This window comes from Ornithorhynchus anatinus, chromosome X5 (assembly GCF_004115215.2).
Source record: "Ornithorhynchus anatinus isolate Pmale09 chromosome X5, mOrnAna1.pri.v4, whole genome shotgun sequence".
NCBI lineage: Eukaryota > Metazoa > Chordata > Mammalia > Monotremata > Ornithorhynchidae > Ornithorhynchus > Ornithorhynchus anatinus.
In genome coordinates, this window is record NC_041753.1 from 67,169,739 (window position 1) to 67,189,359 (window position 19,621).

The window sequence follows — 19,621 nt, forward strand, 5'->3', positions numbered from 1 at the left end:
TGGCGGAGCAGGAATTCGAACTCATGACCTCTGACTCCCAAGCCCGGGCTCTTTCCACTGAGCCACGCTGCTTCTCTGCTTCTGAAGTGACTCGCCCAGGGACACCCGGCAGACAAGCGGGGGAGTCGGGATTAGAACCCATCATGACCTTCCGACTCTCAGGTCCGGGCTCTCGACCCTATACCGCGCTGCTGTTATATTGTACCCGACCAAGCATTTAATACCATCATTATTATTAGCATGCCCTCCACGGTAAGGGCTCAGTAAAGACCACTGATCGATCGATCGATCGATTGTTTGTGGCTTAGCGGATAGGACACAGGCTTGGGAGTCTAAGCCCGAGTCTGCCATTTGGCTGCTGTGTGACCTTGAGCAAGTCGCTTGCCTTCTCCGTGCCTCATTTCTCTCATCTGCAAAATGAGAATTAAGACTGTGAGCCTAAGATGACCTTGTATCTCCCCCTGCGCTTAGAACAGTTTTTGGCACATAGTGAGGACTTAAGAAATACCATCATTATTACTACTGAAGCAAGGGTAAACCGCCGCTGGCTCCAGGCCGCGGGAGCCGGGCTGTGAGGTGTCCGAAATGGACGGCCCCGCCAGCCAATCGCCGGCAGCGAAGATGGGGCGGGCCCTGTTGCTATGGCGACTGAGAGCCAATCGGAGAGGGCGAGGGAGGAGGAGGTGAGAGGAGGAGGAGGAGGAGGAAGGGAGGAGGAGGAAGAGGGAGGAGGAGGAAAAGGATTTCCGATGGCCAGAACACAAATAATAATGATGTTGGTATTTGTTAAGCGCTTACTATGTGCGGAGCACTGTTCTAAGCGCTGGGGGAGATACAGGGTCATCGGGTCGTCCCACGTGAGGCTCACAGTCTTCATCCCCATTTTACAGATGAGGTCACTGAGGCCCAGAGAATGATGTTGGTATTTGTTAAGCGCTTACTATGTGCAGAGCGCTGTTCTGAAGCGTTGGGGGAGATACAGGTTAATCAGGTTGTCCCACGTGAGGCTCACAGTCTTCATCCCCATTTTACAGATGAGGTCACTGAGGCCCAGAGAAGTGAAGCGACTTGCCCAAAGTCACACAGCTGACAAGTGGCAGAGCCGGGATTCGAACCCATGATCTCTGACTCCCAAGCCCGGGCTCGTTCCACCGAACCACGCTGCTTAGCAAGGATCACAGCACCCCTGTAAACTCGGTCTCCTCTTCAACGCTGGAATGTATTTTCTTCACAGTGGAACATTAATCCAAACAAAAGCCTTTGCTTACGTCACATCTGGATTTCAGCTGAAGGGCAGAGGGAGGAGTTTTAAATAAAATAAGTAGTAGAGACCACATTTCATTTTGATTTACCATGACCCTCTTCATTTTTTGAAAAAGTCAGAATGATTCAATCCATCGCTGGTATTTGTCGAGGGCTTACTGTGTACGGAGCACTGGACTAAACAACGGAGTTGGCAGGTATGTTCCCTGCCCACAACAAGCTTATAGTCTAGAGACTGTCGATAGCATTCGAAGATACACTGGCAGAATTTATTTAAATTTGCCTCCCTTCGAGAGTCCCCATCCCCAAAATAATTTAAAGAACACAATTCGAAGTAGTGAATGGTGTTCATTCATTCAATCGTATTTACTGAGCACTATGTGCAGAGCACTGTACTAAGCTCTTGGAATGTACAATTCAGCAGTTTATTGAGAGTTTCCTGTTTGCCGAGCTTTGTACTTTGGGTGGTTTAGCATTATTCCGCAGTCGATTTCTTTTCATTGGCAACTTGGACAGTATATTCAGTTTTACTCCAACGTGTGTTTGCTCTACACGTTTAGGTTAGAGCGTCATTAAGAAATCAGGGGTCGTTCTTCCGACAACCCCAGTTCCTTAGGGTCCGGTGAGCCGCAGAACGGCTCGAGAAGCAGCGTGGCTTAGTGGAAAGAGCCCGGGCTTGGGAGTCGGAGGTGGCGGGTTCTAATTCAGACTCCACCCCTTGTCAGCTGTGTGACTTTGGGCAAGTCACTTCTCTGTGCCTCAGTTACCTCATCTGTAAAATGGGGATGGAGACTGTGAGTCCCATGTGGGACAACCAGATTATCTTGTATCTTCCCCAGCGCTTAGCCTATAGTAAGCGCTTAACAAATGCCATCATTATTATTATTATTACTACAAGTTATCCTCAATGCAAGGTTTCAGCTCTTATGGGTTTTTGGGGGGGGGGGGTGTATGTGGTATTTTTAAGTGTTTACTATGTTTCAGGCACTGTACTAAACGCTGGGGTAGGTACAAACTAATCAGGTTGGACACAGTCCCTGTCCCACATAGGGCTCAAACTCTTAATCCCCATTTTCCAGGTGAGCGAACTGAGGCCCAGAGAATCAGTCAATCAACCAATGGTATTCATTGAGCACTTACTCTGTGTAGAGAACTGCCCTATGTGCTTAGGAGAGTACAATACAACAAAATGAGGAGACACATTCCCTGCCCATAACGAGTTTACAGTCTAGAGGGGGATAAGGAGAGGGGAGGTCAGTCAGAGAAGTCTTCTCGGAGGAGCTGTGATTTGAAGCTAGGGAGAGCAGGGTCACCAGGCCAGGGGAGTGAAGCGACTTGCCTGAGGTCACACAGCAGACATGCGGAGCTGGGATTAGAACCCGGGTCCTTCTGACTCCCAGGCCCGTGCTCAATCCACAGGGCAACGCCGCTTCGCACGTGTTATAGAACTAGATCTAGCTTTCAAAAAAATAAATGCTACGTGGCCCATAAAACTTGTAATGGTCCTGTCTCCATCTGCCAGTAACGCAGCCATCCTCACTATGTTATTCTAGTGAGGTCTATCTCATTAGAGCTTGTAGCACATATACATTTAGAAATTCATCCCATTACCTATTCCTGTCAAGCATATTTATTGAGCACTTACTTACTGTTTAGACTGTAGATTGTAGACTCCTTGAGGGCAGGATCAGGTCTCTTTATTCCATTATACGATTCCCAGCTCCTACTACAGAGGAGCAGCCCGGCCTAGTGACAAGAGCACGGGCCTGGGAGTCAGAGGCAGTGGGCTCTAATCCGGCTGCGCTATTCGTCCGCTATGTGACCTTGGGCAAGTCGCTTCGTTTCTCTATGCCTCAGTTACCTCATCTGTAAAATGGGGATTAAGACTGTGAACCCCAAGTGGGACAGGGACTGTGTCCAACCTATCTTGTATCTACCCCAGTGCTTAGAACAGTGCTTGGCACATAGAAAGTGCTTAACAAGAATGCACTCTCCCAAACGCTTAGTACAGTACGCTCCACACGGTGAGTGCTCAATAAAAATGATTGACCAGCTGGAGCGGATAAAAAGTTATCAGGTTGGGCAGGCCCTAAGTAGGAAGGAGTAAGATTTATTTCCCATTTTACAGACGAGGATTAGAACCCAGGTCCTCCTTCCAATAGACCACACTGCTTACAGGCCTAGCAGGGGTCAGACATTAAAACAAATTACAGGTAAGAGGAAGCAAGTGCTTAGATGACACAAAAGTGCTAAAGTGGCTGTTGGGGATGGGGTGGAGGCGGGGGAAGAGACAGGGTGTAGGGAGGAGAATCAGAGACCTTGAAGATGGGGAGGGCAGTAGTCTGCCAGATAATGAGGGAGTTCCAGATATAAAGGAGCACGGGAAGCAGCGTGGCCTACTGGATAGACCACGGACCCGGGAGTCAGCAGGTCATGGATTCTAATCCCAGCTCCCCTTATCTGCTGTGTGACCCCGGACGAGTCGCTTCACTGCTCTGGGCCTCAACTGCCTCATCTGTACAATGGGGAGTGAGACCGTGAACCCCACATGGGACAGGGACTGCGTCCAACCCGGTTTGCTTTTAACCACCCCAGCGCTTAGTAGATAGTGAGCGCTTCAATACCATAGTCATTATTAAGGGAGGGCATGAGCAAGAGGTCATCATGAAAGAACTGCAAGAACAAAGCACAGTCGAGTTTGGGGCATGAGAACGTTATTATGAGTGTCAGGGTCGGGGCCTCGAGGTTGCTACATATCGAAGCGTACTCTCCCAAGTACATAGCTCAGTGGTCCGCACGCAGTGAAGCACTCAATAAATGCCACTGACTTGAAAGTGGGGAAACTGAAGCTTCTGGAGTTTTCAGCCAATCTACGCACCATTTTCTGGTGAGTACATCCCTGGGCAGCAATTGAAAGCAAATCACAACTTCTCAAAATGTAAAACAGCCAATTCACAGGAACATTGCTCGAGCAAATCAGAGACTATGTTGGAATGTTTTGCAATTAACCCAAGTAGTGAGGAGCCGTACAGGAAAGGAAAACGGTCAGCTCTTGACAAAATGATTATCAATGCAAACTACGCTAATTTCGAACTTTGTCAGGAACAGCACGGTTTGAACAAAGGCCTTTCAGATCATCTCGTCTTGTGCCGCCGAGTCGTCTCCGACCCACGGCGACGCCACGGACGCATCTCTCCCAGAATGCCCCACCTCCTTCTGCCATCGTTCTGGTAGTCTATTCAGAACTTGGTAAAATACAGAAGTGGTTCCCCATCGCCTCCTTTTGCAAAGTCAACTCGAATCTCCAACCTCGACTCCCTCCCGTGCCGCCGCTGCCCAGCACAGGGGTGTTTTGATTCGTAGCCGACGGCCTTCCACTCGCTAGCCGCGGGCCAGGCTAGGAACGGAATCGGTAGGCCTCCGCTTGACTCTCCCTCCCGTAGCGGAGACTGGTAGAGGTCTGGAAACTCTCTAGGTGCGACCCTGAGAGGGGTCGGACCATCTACATAAGTAAATGCGTATGTCAACCTATTAGATTACATGTGCAAATGGTAGAATGGCAAGTCTTCCCTTTCACTTGTGACTGCGGCAGTTAGAACACAGGGCAGGAAGCCAGGGTCTAGATGGTTCCCGCTAAACATGAAAGATAATCCCATCCTTCAACCCACATTAAGTGTCCCAACCTCCATCTTGCATTTGCAGCCCTGTATATTGGTGGTCTTGACCCTTCCCACCCCGGTTCACCCCCTCCCTCGTTCCCCCTTTCTATTCCCCAGATCTCACCCCCAACACCGCTGGGTTTTCTCATGCCACCTCAGGTTGAACAAGGGCCCCGCCCCAGCCCGATAATGCAGTTGAGTAACCCTGTCAGCCCCCTTTATTCAATTCAGTCTGACAGGCGACCTCTAACTGGAGTCGGCTAGAACCACTCCCTTAGGAAATTCGCCCTCTGCCAGTTGCCCGAGGGAACCCGTAAGCCAAGTCTTGGACTATTGAAGTCCAAGGTAATGAAAACAAAGTGCAACACTGGCATCCCTTCTTGGACGGGACTTGAGCGTGTCCCTTTCTCCGTAGCCAGTGTAGGAAACGTCTCAGACCTTTGAACCGTTAACCCAGCACTTGCCCTTAACCAAAGGATGACAGATTTCATCGGTCACGTGGGACCCGGCTTGGCTTGGTGGAAAGAGTAGGGGCCCGGGAGTCCGAAAGACTTGGAATCTAATCCCATCTTTGCCGCTTGTCTGCTGTGACCTTAGGGAATGGAGGTGAAGGGAAGGTGGGGGAGAATCAGCCACTTTTTAATGTCTTGAAAAAAAGGTAACTGAGTCACAAGTGACTACCTAAGGCAAACAGGGATTTAAGACGGCGAGCCCCACGTGGGACGGGGACTCCCGCCAACCCGATCTGCTCGTATCCACCCCAGCACTTACTACAGTGCCTGGCCCACGGTAAGCGCTTACCACCACTCTTACCATTGCAATAAATGGGATTGTGCAACTCGACAGGTAAAATATCTCCATATCTTTTAATAGTACCTCAGCTCACCACTTCCAAACCAAAAACCTATTCATCTTTCTACATACAGGCAAACATCGTCAGGTTATAAAGCAGAGGTTCCAGTATCTCTTGGCAGAGTAATGAACAAAAAGATTGAATACAACTTGGCATTAGGGCTGCTGAACCATGCTTCAGAACACATGCACAAGGGGGATGTAAAAACTCCCCCCAAAGTCTGTTAAGTAGAGGCAAGCATACAAAACACTCCACACAAAGATCCATGAGAAAAATGACTCAACTAGAAACAGTCACTCATTCTCCAAAGTGGGCGCGTCACATACAGTTTTGTGGGAGTTACTTTTATTTGGAAGTGAAGTTAGAACTTGAACTATCGATACAAATGCCAAGATACTACACAAAACATCCACAGGTACTTTTCATCATCTTTGAATTGTTCACAAACATTTCCTACATAAATCAACATACAGAGAAATGGTACATCTTTGTTTAAGTCTGCATACAATGGAAAAAACAATATATATATTTTTTTTTACAAAGTGTAACCAGTAGACACCAGCAAATTGACATTTTCTCTGTCTACATGTGAGAAATACCTAATAAGAATTTATTCAGCCTGTCATACAACCAAGTGGAATTCTGATGTATCAACTTAACTGCCAATTGGGCTTCGGGTGTGTACCTATATCATTTTAAAAACTTAAATTTGTCAGTGTTCCCCAGCTCGATTCTGCTCCACAAATCACTAACTTAGAAAATTGTGCAAGTGGGGAGGGGGGAAGCGTTTGCAAAACCAGCTTGTTGCATGAGTGAATGTGCTGCAATTTCTTCCCAAGCAATGGACTTTCAAGCCATCAAGATGTCAATGGGGCTCAATTTGCCAAGACATATGACTATATCCAAGAGGAGATACGCCTATATCCACAGAGGAGCTACGCCTATATCCACAGAGGAGCTGAAAATCAAACTTAGTGTTTAATTAGTGCTGCTTTAGAGGCTTAAGGGGGAATGGAGGTGAAGGGAAGGTGGGGGAGAATCAGCCACTTTTTAATGTCTTGAAAAAAAGACCACCAAAAATAAGTTCACTAAATTTATTTTAAAAATCATAAAACGTTTCTTACAAAAGAGCATTACAGTCTGCACACTGCTCTGAATGGATGCCGGGGACATGTGGATTTCACTCTTTCCCCCAGCCCCACCCCCCTCAAAAAAATTAGTGACCACAAAAGCAAGGTGTTCACAATAGTTAACAGGAGGGGGGGGATTTAAACACCAACAATGAACAAAAATAAAGTCACTCTCTCTGCTGCTGTTTCAAAATTCCAATGTTAGTTTTGCGCACCCCTCCCCCAACCCTGTTTGTAAGGAACTAAAACATTACAACTGGTGAACAGCAAAGATTTCACTACACCTCAAATGCAGAACACCTATGAAGCAGAGGAATGTTGGCTTTTTAAACAGAAGCAGATAAAAAAAAAAGATGCAGGACTCCTTCAGTTCTTCACTAGTCTTAGAAAAACTTTCCAGAATACTGCTTCACACTATAAAAAAGAAAAAATATCTTGCATTAGAATCCTTCAACATCTGCATACTGCTTCACACTATAAAAGAAAAGAAAAAAAATGCGAATTAGAATTTTTGTACATGACATCTTGCATCAACAATTTCAAACAAGTCAAATTTTAATAAGTTCAGCAACTAACCTAATCGTCTACGTTTTAGAAAGCGAACCATTACGAACCAATCTAAGCCCAACATTAGAAAAAAGTCCTCCTCTAAAACAGATAGAGCAGAATTTAGAGAGTGGAAATTTAAAAGGTGTTAATACTTGGCAGAAAAAGACAAGGAAGGTTGCCAGTAAGGTGTGAAATGCTGCATTTAAACAGCACCAATCATTTGCAACTTGTCCTGTAGAGGCATGGTCTGTGCCATATGGCAGACTGCGATTTGTTGTCGATTTAGTTATCTACAAACAACAAAATCACTAGTCTTCCACACAGAACTAGACCAACGTCCACTGAAATCTTCTATATATTCTACAGGCTCTATATAAATTTTCTACAAGTACTTTTTTGCAGCAGTTTTCACCAGAAAGGAGGACTGCTTGGTTAAGGCTTCTTCCAGTAAGATTAGTGAAGGAAGGTCTCTTTCCATTTTAGTATGAAAGCAAAGGAAGAAAGATCAAAGCAAAGCTACCAAGAACTTTTAGAAGTTAGGTCCCAAAAACAAGACCATGGCTTCTTAAAAAAAAAAACCAAAAAACCAAAAAAAACCAAAAAACCAAAAACCAAAAAAAGCCACCCATTGAGAATGAAGGTTTAGTTCTTAAGGTGTAAGGGTTAGCCTTAAAATTAACTTATCTTTTATTATTAGACTTCAACTTACCTGTTCTGCAGTAAATACTGTGCATTCTGAATCTGGTCCTGTGTTCCTGTAATGGTAATAATGCGATCCTCCGACCCTTCCAAAGGCTCATCTATTTTGATTGAAGCCCCTGATTCATGGCGTATTTGTTTGATCCGCTGGCCCCCCTTGCCAATAATGGATCCAGCCAACTGGAAGTGAGCAGGGAAAGGAAAAAAATCAATATACAACTTTTTAAAAATGCCCCCTGAATCAAATAACTTAATGATCAGGTTCTAATAGTCTTTAATCAAAGCCCTTGTCAGTTGCCCCCCTCCACCCACTTCCAGAAAAGAGGTAAATTGAGAAATGCCTGCCCTCTATCCTCATTTCTTCAAGTGGTACAATTTACTGCTTGGAGAAATGAGTTGGACAAGACACTGGGGAAACCCTGCCAAAATTGAATCCATACCAAAGTGATTTCATCCTCTCAATAACTCAATGCTAAGGCTCTTTTGCTAATCAACTTCAACCTAGGGATTTAAAGTTATTAGCTAAATTTAGGTTAGGACTAAGAATGTTTTTCCAGGCTATTTGAACAAGGAGAGCCAGATGGAATTAAGGACCATCCCCCTTCCTGGTGATCCTGGCTAGGATTCAGATCAAGGAAGTTCAAAATGAAAATAACCCCCATCATCCTTTGTCCCTGTCAGAACTATGACATATTATTTTAAGTGGAATTACTAAGTCTTAACATTTAGCATCTACCCAACTTCCCCTCAAACTTAAATGATGTGCAAATACAACTTAAAAATGAAGTACTTACATCTTTGGGAATAGTTACTTGTGTTGTAATGATGGGTCCACCAAGATCACCATACGAACCACGACCCCCTGCGTAGGAATAATCTGAATCAAGTCATAAGCATCACATTCTCCAAGCATGAAAATTACAGAAAATAAATAAATCAGTCAAAAAAAACTTACCATATCCAGAACCACCCTAAGAACCAAGGAGACAAAAAAAAACCAAACAAAAACTATTAGTATGTTTGCTAAGATATTTAAAATGAAATAGCAAGTGGTGAATATTACAGGTTTAGGAAGCTAGTGTCTAGTAAGACACATTAGCACCAAGAACTTTCACATTCATTTAACTCTGAAACGGCCCCTCCTATACATAAAGGGAAGGTCAAATTACAAGTCTGTTCAATAGCATGGCATGTGTCGAAATTAATTAGGATGTCAGGTGATCTTAGCTGACATTTGGATATGCCACCTTTGTGTAAAATAATCCCCCGTTTAGATCGTAGGGTGATTCCCACTCATCTGCTATTCAGAACACCAGATGCTTGGTATCCCAACTATCTCAACTAATGGAAACATGAATTTAATTGTAATAGTTCAGTAAAACTTAGCACAGCACTGCAACTACATTTTTTTGGTCACCTTTTGAAAATGACTTCTGAACAAGTCAAATCAATGGGAAATAAAATCGAAAATAATTTGGTATATACATGAAGTACAGAACTCATGCAGCAGAGTTTGGGTCCTCCTCCCAACCATGTCTCTCGCTTCACTTTCTCTCTCAGGCCTTTCCTATCCCATTAGTACTGATCAGCTCTCTGAAGCAATGCTGTGCTAGATCAGAACAATTGTGTCAACAGCTCTTCATAGCAACGGGCACTTACTGACAGTTGCCCTGCTTGACCCAGACCCTATCAACTTAGCCCATCTCACTGCATTTGCTCTGTACACTCTGGCTCCTAGGTGGTCCTCTAGCCCGTGCTGTTCCTTCTTCCCTCCCCAGAAGAAACCACAGCTCAGCCCATCTTTAAAGTTCCCCATAAAAACCTCACTTCCTCAGGAAGCCTTCCCTATAAAAATGCGCACCGTTTCAATTTCAGCCACCCTTAACAGGCATTTTTATACATGTGTATTTTTACTTGGACTCTTCATTCCGTCCTTTGACCACAAACCTTACTGCGACCGCCCTCCCATTTTACCCTCTCACATGTAAAAAATTTCATCACCAACTGTCTTAGGGATGCCCCCAATTCTCTCTGGAATTCTGAGGATACTGCTGCTACCTGAATGCTACTGCCTGGGAGATGTACTAGTCCCAACTGCACACGGCTCCAACCGGGGCCAGAGAGGCATCTACCGAAAGTCCTCCAGCTTCTTCAAGTTTGAGGAATTAGTAGGAATGGAGACAACTCCATTTCTCCCACCCCCCACAATCCTTTCTCCCACTGCACTGCTTTCTCCACTCAGCCTCCCTCTGAACCAGGGAGCCGCAGGAACCCCGGATCCTCTTGCGTCTTGGCTCCCGCTACCAGATTCCGAAGACTAATAGCATGTGCATACTCAATTCTCACCTCCCACTTCTCTCTTTGCCAGGGCAGACTCCCTTCTCAAAACACCTCCATGCACCATCTCTCCCACAGCCCAGACCCATCTCCCTTGCCTGGCTTTCTCCATCTCTCCCCACCCACATATCAGATGTGTGGGCATTTTGTGGGGGAAAACTGTGCTTAGTTTAAGAAAGATTTCAGTATAGATAGAATAGGTACACTAAGCCTGTGATACTCAACCTGTGCATCAACACTAAGCCCGTGATACTCAACCTGTGGTTCATAAGCCATTTGCCATTCTGAAGGGCTCCAGGTGTCTATTGCCGAGTCCCAGGTCTCGTCAGCACTGAAACCAACCTGTATCACATGGGTAACAGAAATTTTTTTTTGCTCAATTGCTGCTAATGATCAACCCAAACCCAAGGAAATAAATTGGCTTTGTATCACAGCCCAGAAACAAGACTTTGGGTGCCGTCACCCCTGCTCAAGGCACCTTCAGAAACACTGATGTGGGTATTATTAACCTGTCCACCGGCATCGTATCTTCTCTTTTCGGATGACGCCTAAGCAGGACCAGTTTACTTTAAAGAGGGCTTGTGACCTCTATAAATGGGCTCAACACTGTTTTCAGAAGGAAGAATAATCCAGTTTGTAGTCACAAAAGCCACCCCAGTTAGAAAACTACGTGGATCAACCAGAATTAAAAATAGCTCACCATGCCATCGTAACGGTCTCCAGGTCGGCCTCTTCTATCGTATCCCATGAGATCGCTGAAACCGATAGACAGGTTCCATGGGTTAATACAGATGGCCAAACTACTCCCAAAGAACAAGCAGAAAAGAAACCCAAGCTGGTACTCTAGAAAGCAGTACTCTGCCAGGCATTCCAAAAGACAACTTACCCTCCTCTAGGTGGAGGGGGAGGAGGGAGAGGAAGATTCCGAGCTCTGCTACCACCCCGGCCCCCACGACCAGGAGGTGGTGGAGGCGGTCCTCGGCGAGGGCTCATGTCATCATAATCTCTTCTGGACGGAGGCATGGGACGCCCACCACGTCCTGGGGGCATCCGATCAAAGCCACCCCTTCCACGCATGGGGAATCCCACAGGACGCCCTCTTCGGTCATCAAACATTACGGTGAAACCGCCATAGTCATAGGTTTCGTCATAGAAGTTGGGATCGTATGGCTGTGCTCGTCCTTTGATAGGAGACTAAGTTAAATGGGGGAGAAGATACTTAGCACATTTATATGCCAAAGAAATGAAGTCAGGTCATGTCTTTATACAATGCCACCGAATCAAGTTCCGGAACACTCTACATTTATTTTCCTACCGTCCACAAGGTCAACAAGACACTTTCATACCACATTGAGCTTCCGTTTAACTTGAACAAGAATCCCTTCTACACCCTGGAAACATTACACCTTGTTTTCACACCAAATAAACATGGCAAATCAGGCTTCACGTTTTCCCTGAGTCCTGTAATTGCTATGCGCTTTGTAAACATTCCCAGACTGAATTACAATGAACTTGAAATTCTTGGATCATTTGGATCAAGATTAAGCAATGCACAAGTATTGTGCATAATTAGAAATTAAAATGGAAGTCAAACTTCTTCCACGCTAAGCATTAATTAGAACAAGGATGTAAAGTTTTACCTCAGAGATCAGATCGAGAATGATTTTTATGCACTCCACAACTCTATCAGGCTTCCCACCAATGAGGACGACTCTATCGGTGGAATGAGGGCAGCATTCCTGGAAAAGCTTGATTGTAGTCTGAGTGTTCTGTAAATCAAACACATTTAAGAAATTGAATAACCTGTGATGGTTTCTTCTCAATCCCAAGAATGACAAAATTAGAAATTTGGGGGGGGGGGGGAGAGAGAAGAAACACAAAGTGTCTAAGCAGGTACGGGGCAACGAGAAATATTTTGCCCTCCCCAAATGATCAGAAGCCTTCTACAACAATACAAGAAAGAGGCCTTTACCTCTCGAAGCTCCTTGATTTTAGCACCCTTGACACCAATAATTCCTCCCGCCAGACTCTGGTGAATCAACAGTCTTAACTCGCAGTCAAAGTCGCTTCCTTTATAGTGTTGGTACTGTGGATTGAGATTTACAGAACTTTAGTACAGAGTAAGTTACCAACACACACTTATCCGGTAATTAAAATCATTCCATTATATTGTTGCAGTCAGCAACCTGAATATTTCAATATTCATTCAATATTTCAATAACTTTACCAGTTATTTGCTTAAATATCCTCAATAGCCAGGCCCATAAAGGACATTCTGCAACACCTTAAAAAACTATTTTTTCAGGTCCTGCAACACCATACCCACACTGCAGCCATTTAGCATGTCGCTGTTACCACAATTACCATTAACATTCAAATAACACCATAATTAAAAATGACTGCAAAACACTTTGCAAATGTAGTTATATTCCCACTGCAGCATGGAGCAGGGTCAACAGTGAGTCGTAATACCATTTATTTCACATTTTCAAGTGTTCCTCTAGAGATGGGAAAAGTGTGTTAAGTGTTAAAATATAATTGTTCCTATGGGCCAGGCTCCATACTTCAGTGGGGTTCAATGGCACTATGACATACATTTAAGCATTCCACAGCATCAGATTCGAGCGGGAGCTGGCTGGTTGCAGTGGGTGATGGCAACTGCAGGCCCTGAAAGTAGAAAAATAAAAGTAATAGGTTAAGTGTCTAATGTGATCAGGCTATTGTAGCATATATTGGTAAAGCTACCACAATTCAGTGCCTACAGCTACTTTCTGAACTAGCTACCACTCCAATCGCACCGACTATTCTTCTCCCTCACGATATACAAACGCCCTTTACAAACCACCCCCTCCCCAGTTATCGTGCCTCATTTCGGCCCCGTCATTTCCACTTAAAGAACCCCTCTACTAAAAATTTCCACTCAGCCTAATGTTATATTAAGGATGATGGTCAAAAGGACAAGACCCTCCATGCTACAATTCCAGAAGTGGCCAGCCTGATGTGTCAAAGGAGTTTGGTATGACTGCTCAATCAACTTCTCCAATGCCCTGGCAAATGATCCTATTACCACCCCCCACCTCCAACCACCCAAAATCACACACAGCTAAAACATCCCTTTAAATTTCTAAATCCAATATATATATAGAAGGGCCTACCTCTTCCAGGGTAGGGATGATTTTCTTCAGAATTTCTCCAATTGTTTCAATATCTGCACTGATACTCAATATGCTGTCAAATACCAGATATATCAGTACAGAAAAGTGGGAGAGAAGAGAGTAAGTTTTGGGTCCATCCAGATTTTATCAAACTTTACAGAACGCAGTACACATCTAATATTCCCCATTCACAACAGCCTATTTATAGAACGGACATGCATTTTGGTTTATGCCCAATACATACACGATAGTTACAGATTAGATCTTGCAGAGATAGAATGGGCTTTTGGAAGGGCTCAGATTAAGTGGGCAAGAAATTGACGCAGAACTGAAGCAGAAGTGAATATTCACGTTCCCCGCCACCACTAATTTAGGTTACCCTCGCTATTACATCGGTAAAACTGGCACACCTTCTCATAGGAAAAGTAGGGATATGCAAGTGGTGAACATTATATTTGGAGAAAGGTTATGAGACCAGTTAGAAATTAGATCACTAATGGGCTCTGCAAGAAAACAAATACAAATGCGAGACAAAAAACAAAGACAACACAAATGAGAAGTGAAGAAGAGTGATCCAGAGTTAGCATTTCATCAGAAAAAATTATGAACAGGCAATGTCAGGGAGTAAGGTGGGCCACAAAAGACAGAGCGAGAGGCTATTTTGAAACAATCTGATTTACAATGCAGCAAATATATGCAACACTTGAAGCTGTGCTCCTTCCATCGAAATAAAATTAGTGGATTTGTTTGGGTGGGCAACTCACGGTAAAAGTTCAGTGACAAAAAAGACTTAATGGGGAAAATAAGACAGAAACTTGAAATACAATACACCGTCTATAGGGGATACTATTTAATTATATAAAGGCAGGTAATAAAATACATTTCTCTCTTTCTAATCAGGCAGTGAGGCATAAACTGTTGGGACATACCGCTCGGGGCCACTGCTGTCTGGGACTGAAACACTGGCATTGTACTGCATTGGTCATTGGCGTTCGTGGATGTTGGCATTGGGCATGGGCATTCAATCGGAAGTTGTCAAGTATGGTACCCGTTTGGCAACGAGCACATTTTTGGGCATAGCCAACCAGGGTTTTCACATGGGCGTTCAGGGGCGGATGGGCCAACGTCATGGTGGGCAACGCAGGGGCAAGTCGATCCAGTACATGGGCAACGGAGATATATGGCCAAAAAAACAAGGAGAGGGAAAAGGGGGGAAAAGCAATAAATTTAAATTTAATACAAACTATACTCATTACTCTCAATTAATGAAACAAGCTTTAAGTTGTTCTGAAGACTAACACAATTCCTCTACATTTGATTGTGCCTTCACATAAGGACTCTTATATGACGGTTCCAAGTATTCTTTTTACGTGTAACAAATCTTGTTTCAGTAGCAGGCTGGCTCATGAGGGTAGACACAAAACCTGTCTGTCGTGACTCAAAAGTAATCCTGAACAAATGGGGAAATTAGTGACCCAGATGATTATATACCTCATCTGGATTTAAGAAGAGAGCATTGGAAAAGTAAAACCCTAGCTGCTGAGTAAAACCACTCATGTAAGTTTTTGGGCTTATTCCTGGGTTCCAGAAGGCAAGCTTGCAAACTTTAAAAAAAAAACAATTTTTCAGTTCAGTTTACATAGGTAAGAAGAACATACAAAGATCTGCGACCGAAAGAGAAACAGAATACTGTCAAATAGGGTTCAACAGTCACAATTGCCTCAATTTTAGAAAGATGTTAAACATAAGGGGGTGTGGAGACTAGGAGAAATCATTCAAGAGTTTTAGTGTCAAAGTCCTATAAATACACTCGCTGCTGGAGGTGCCCATAGTGAATGTGTCTAATCACAAGAGTCAACCCACTATAAAATCTGAAGGAAATCACAATCCTTAACTGCTCCCAGATTAAAGAATAAGTTCCTGCACTATTCTCCACTTAGGCTGAAGTCATGCAATCTTTACATTAATGACTTTGTGCTTCGGTGCAAGCTGTCAGAACAGATGAATGGTTTGGAAATTTAAAAATCCATCTATCTTTGGGTTAAAATCAGCCACCGGTAATGTTTCTCAGTGATTCTGCAACTGACTCACACAAGTGAAATAATGCGATTAAGGGCTTTTTAAGCATTGTCAATATTTCTAATTAAGTAATCTTAGTTGAAGTGTATAATTTGGTGAATTTGTTAGGAAGAAAAGAGGTCTGTTAACACAAACCTCTCACATGGCTCAATGAGTTTAAATTACAACAGAAACGGCAAACCCTGACATCACCTATACTCACAATCATTACAAATGATTTATTAGCTAGGCTGTTAAATGAGGACTCAGATTGAATTTTAAATTTCTAGAAACATGTAAAACAGAACCTGACTTTTAAAGGCAATTCAAACTTAAATACTTACGTCAGTACGAAGGGCTTTGATATTTTTCCCTCCTTTCCCAATGACTGCCCCGGCGTTCTAAGGGGGGGAAAAAAATACAAGCTTGAATTTTGACCATGTGCCTATCAAACTGAAGCAAAGTCTCATCGTACAAAACCGTGCACTTCAATTAGTCATGATTTTCTTTATATACAACTGTACTTCCCAGCCCCTAGTGAAATCCAGATTCCTCACTAAGCACCTCCAGTTGCAATTTCTGCCAAGTATTTTTTTTAACTGAACAGGCAATGACGATACACAGCAACCATGCTTAGAAGCAGCAGCTAGAAACAACTAAACCACTTTCAGGTTTCTGTATGAAAAATAAAATCCACTTCCACCTTTGAAATGAAGACCTTTTATTAGTAGTCTCATTTTAATCCGTGCTAAGGATCTAAAGATGCTTCCTCCCCAAAGAGAACTACTCTCGCAAATGGCCCACATTCGCCCAATTCAATAAAAGTAACCATACCTTGCTCTGAAGCAGGATGCGCAATTCAACCATCTCATCAGTGTTGCGCGATCTCTTAAAGGCCTGCTCTTCTTCCATATCTTCTGCAGGACGTTTGCCTAAAAATTAAACATCAAAATTACAAGAAATAGCAACACAACCTTTTTTTTTTAAACTTTTCTGCAATTCTGACCTCTCGTCTCTAATGCTTACTAGGCTGTATCTGAATGTACTATTGCTAATGGGAGGTAGGTTCTTTAAAAGGCCATTAAATCCCATTACATTAGTATGTTGAAAGCGCAGATCAATCTAAATTTTGATTCTCTAAAGTCTGGCAGCGGGCACGGCATAAATGGAAAAATACATCGAGTTAATCATTAAAATAAACGATTTATAGATATATCACTTGCAATTCTTAACCCAATTGTGTACATTTAAGAGCCGCAATATAAATATGGCCACTTATACAAGCTTTTCAAAGGCTGAAATAAAAACTAGATTTATGACCATAACCAACATAGCTACTTTCTAAACTATGCACCGCACAAACCAGTATTAAAATCGCAGTTATGCATCTGTCCCGGAACACTTTCTCATTTTAGGTCAGTACCCTTTTAGTAGCCATTAATGTAAAAAAAGATTTACTTACCAAACTCACCATTAGTTTCGGTGTTGGGGAAGGTTTCTTCCGGCTGTTCAGTCTCCATTTTCTTCAGTTAAATCGGTAGGCAATCTGTCAAAAAGAATAAACAGGTTAGTACACTCGACATATTAGGAAGCAAACTGAGCATCTCGCTAGAGAGAGCAGGCACAAGTGGCTCCGCTTCTAGAACCTACCAGTATTATATATCCTCGCAGAACTGAAGTGTTCTGGGCGGGATCAAAAACTGACACCCTAGTACTGCAGTAGCCTATAAAAATGAACACAAATCAGTGTCGATTCTGTTCATTTACTCTTATTACTGAGTTCTGACTAATGAAGGCCGATTTGTGTTCCGTGACAATTTCTAAAAAAAAAAAAATTAAAAAAACTATTAATGACCCAATTCCACCAGTGATATTAAATCGAAGAAGATCTGGGCACGATTTCTAAGGGATCGAATAAAGGGTATACAAATGGAATCCAACAATCCAGTTGCCAGTTTCATTGCAGCAAATTTATTTTACACTACCTCAATAGAGCCATTCATGCTTTCACCCATATTTTCGAAAGAGATACTTTCGATGTTCTCTCAGTAATATCGGCCTCATTTGGATCAAAACTTGTGGAGTGCGAACTACGCAATTAGAATCCGATAAAGACAATTTATTGGGCCGTTTGTCCTGAAAGAACAGAGAACTCTCCCCCGCCCCCCGCGGAATTCAATTTCATTAGCGAAAGGAGATATTTGGTAAACGGCCCGTTTTAGTCGGCACAAGCTGCGTAGTCGAAACTACTAAAACTAAAGACGGAACTAATGGCAAATAATCTCACCTAATTTCGGTCGTCGCCCCCCCCCCTTAAACGGTGATCGCCTCTAACGCACACTAAAGTCATTTCGTTTAAAATTTAACACCGCGAAATTTTGTTCAAAAAAAAAAATCGCGCTAATATTCCGGCTAGTTTTTCTTTTCCGGGAGACGCTATTCCCTACAAAGAGGGTGGGAGAATTAGAGGCGTAAGAGAAGACGCCCTCCCCGAGGCAGGAGACGACACGTGGCCCGAAGAAGGCGGCCGCTGGCCAACGACTATGAGATAGCGGAGGGTTAAATCGGCGGGTTCCCCCGTTTGCGACTTCGAACGAGCGCCACCTCGCTCCTCGTCGCTCCCATTCGGGTACCCGGGCACAATAGGGGATGGCGGGCCCGCACATCCCGAGCCTCTCACAAGCTCCGCCCTTCCCCCCCCCCCCGGGGCAAAAATCACGGCCTCGCAAGAAGGACCCGTTTATTCTATAATCCCTCCGTCCCTCCCCGCCTCTCGTCTTCCCCCCACCCCGGGACGCCCGTACCCGAACGATAGTTGTTCGAAACGCGCGAGGGGACTGAAGAAATGCAGCTCCTCTCCTCACCAGATCCGACTGGAAAATGGCGGCCCCTGTAATGGCGCCTACGTGCAAATAGGCGGAGCTTCTCCTCCCCTCCCCCGCTCCCGCCCTTCCCCCACCACGCGCTCAGGAGGATTTCGGCTCCCCCTCCCCCTCCCCCCCAACGCCGCCGCCGCCGAAGACAAAGCGTCCAAAGCTGGCCCCTAACCACTGCACGATCCTCCCCGCCCCCCCCCCACTAACCACCCCCGCCGGGGCCGCCCGAGCGGGGCCTGCCCACACCCGCCCCGAGATCACGCAGCGCCGCAGACGGCACCTCCAGCCCCCAGCCAAGCGACACTGCCAGCCCGGAGGGGCGAAGGCGGGCCCCGAATACAGGATCGCCCTCCGATGGAGGGCGACTACTTCTTTCCCCTACCCTCCGGGCCCCGGAGGAATTACCGCGAGTCGCGAAAAAATGGCGGAGGACGGCCTCCGAACAGCTCGCACTAGCTTTTTCCACCGCCCACATCGCCCAGCCACCACCGTTCCGGAGGCGGGCGCCGACCCGGGCCCCTTTGGCGCGTTCCCTCCCCGGGCCCGATCCATACCTCGCGGGGCCGCCTCGTCAACGCTGCCACCTCCTCGCGACGATTTAGGACAAGACAGAAGGAGCGCAACCCCCTCCCGGTGCCCCCCTTCTACCACAAAACCGCGCGCCCCATCTCCGCGCCTCATTGGCCACTCACCCTCCGGGGGTGGCGCGAGGCCGACGCTATTGGCCAGGGGCACTGTCACTCAGCGCGCGGGCGAAGGCGGGAGCCCCGCCTTCCGTCGGCGCCTCCCTGCAGGCTGAGAGGGCAATAGGGGCCTCGAGCCCTTGCCTCAAGACGCCATTACGATCTCTTCGGAGAGACCGCCCGCAGGCCGCCCGATCCCCCGACGCGCTTAACTCCCCCCCGCCTCCCCCTCCCATTTACCTAGAGATCCCGAGGGAGCGAAACTCCGACGGCTTCGAGATAGGTGCTGGGGAGAAACGGAGGATAATGGCGTCTTCCGTCCTCTCGCCTCAAGCACCCTCTTCCTCTCCTCTCGCACA

At 45.3% G+C, this 19,621-nt stretch overlaps 1 protein-coding gene and 1 non-coding gene across 22 annotated transcripts; both read right to left on the bottom strand.

Annotated features, from left to right (window-relative positions):
• Positions 1-5,769: 5,769 nt before the first annotated feature.
• On the bottom strand, positions 5,770-19,613 carry HNRNPK (heterogeneous nuclear ribonucleoprotein K). 21 transcript variants are annotated; one of them, XM_016228392.3, is made up of 16 exons: positions 19,503-19,611; positions 17,175-17,249; positions 16,538-16,635; positions 16,048-16,104; positions 14,575-14,618; positions 13,646-13,718; positions 13,086-13,157; positions 12,463-12,576; positions 12,131-12,259; positions 11,377-11,684; positions 11,191-11,245; positions 10,716-10,832; positions 9,109-9,124; positions 8,948-9,030; positions 8,164-8,333; positions 5,770-7,379 (listed from the first exon to the last, which is right to left on the bottom strand). In XM_016228392.3, the coding sequence occupies exons 2-16, from the start codon at positions 17,221-17,223 to the stop codon at positions 7,346-7,348; spliced, it is 1,419 nt and encodes a 472-aa protein (XP_016083878.1). In that variant the 5' UTR covers positions 17,224-17,249; positions 19,503-19,611; the 3' UTR covers positions 5,770-7,345. The 21 variants fall into 21 exon arrangements, with proteins under 21 accessions (XP_016083878.1, XP_016083877.1, XP_016083873.1 ...); XM_016228391.3 differs by having other exon boundaries at positions 5,770-7,319; positions 17,166-17,249; XM_016228387.3 differs by having other exon boundaries at positions 17,166-17,249.
• On the bottom strand, positions 7,684-7,822 carry MIR7-1 (microRNA mir-7-1). The gene has a single exon (NR_034882.1). It is a non-coding gene; the product is annotated as a microRNA mir-7-1 (primary transcript).
• Positions 19,614-19,621: the final 8 nt, after the last annotated feature.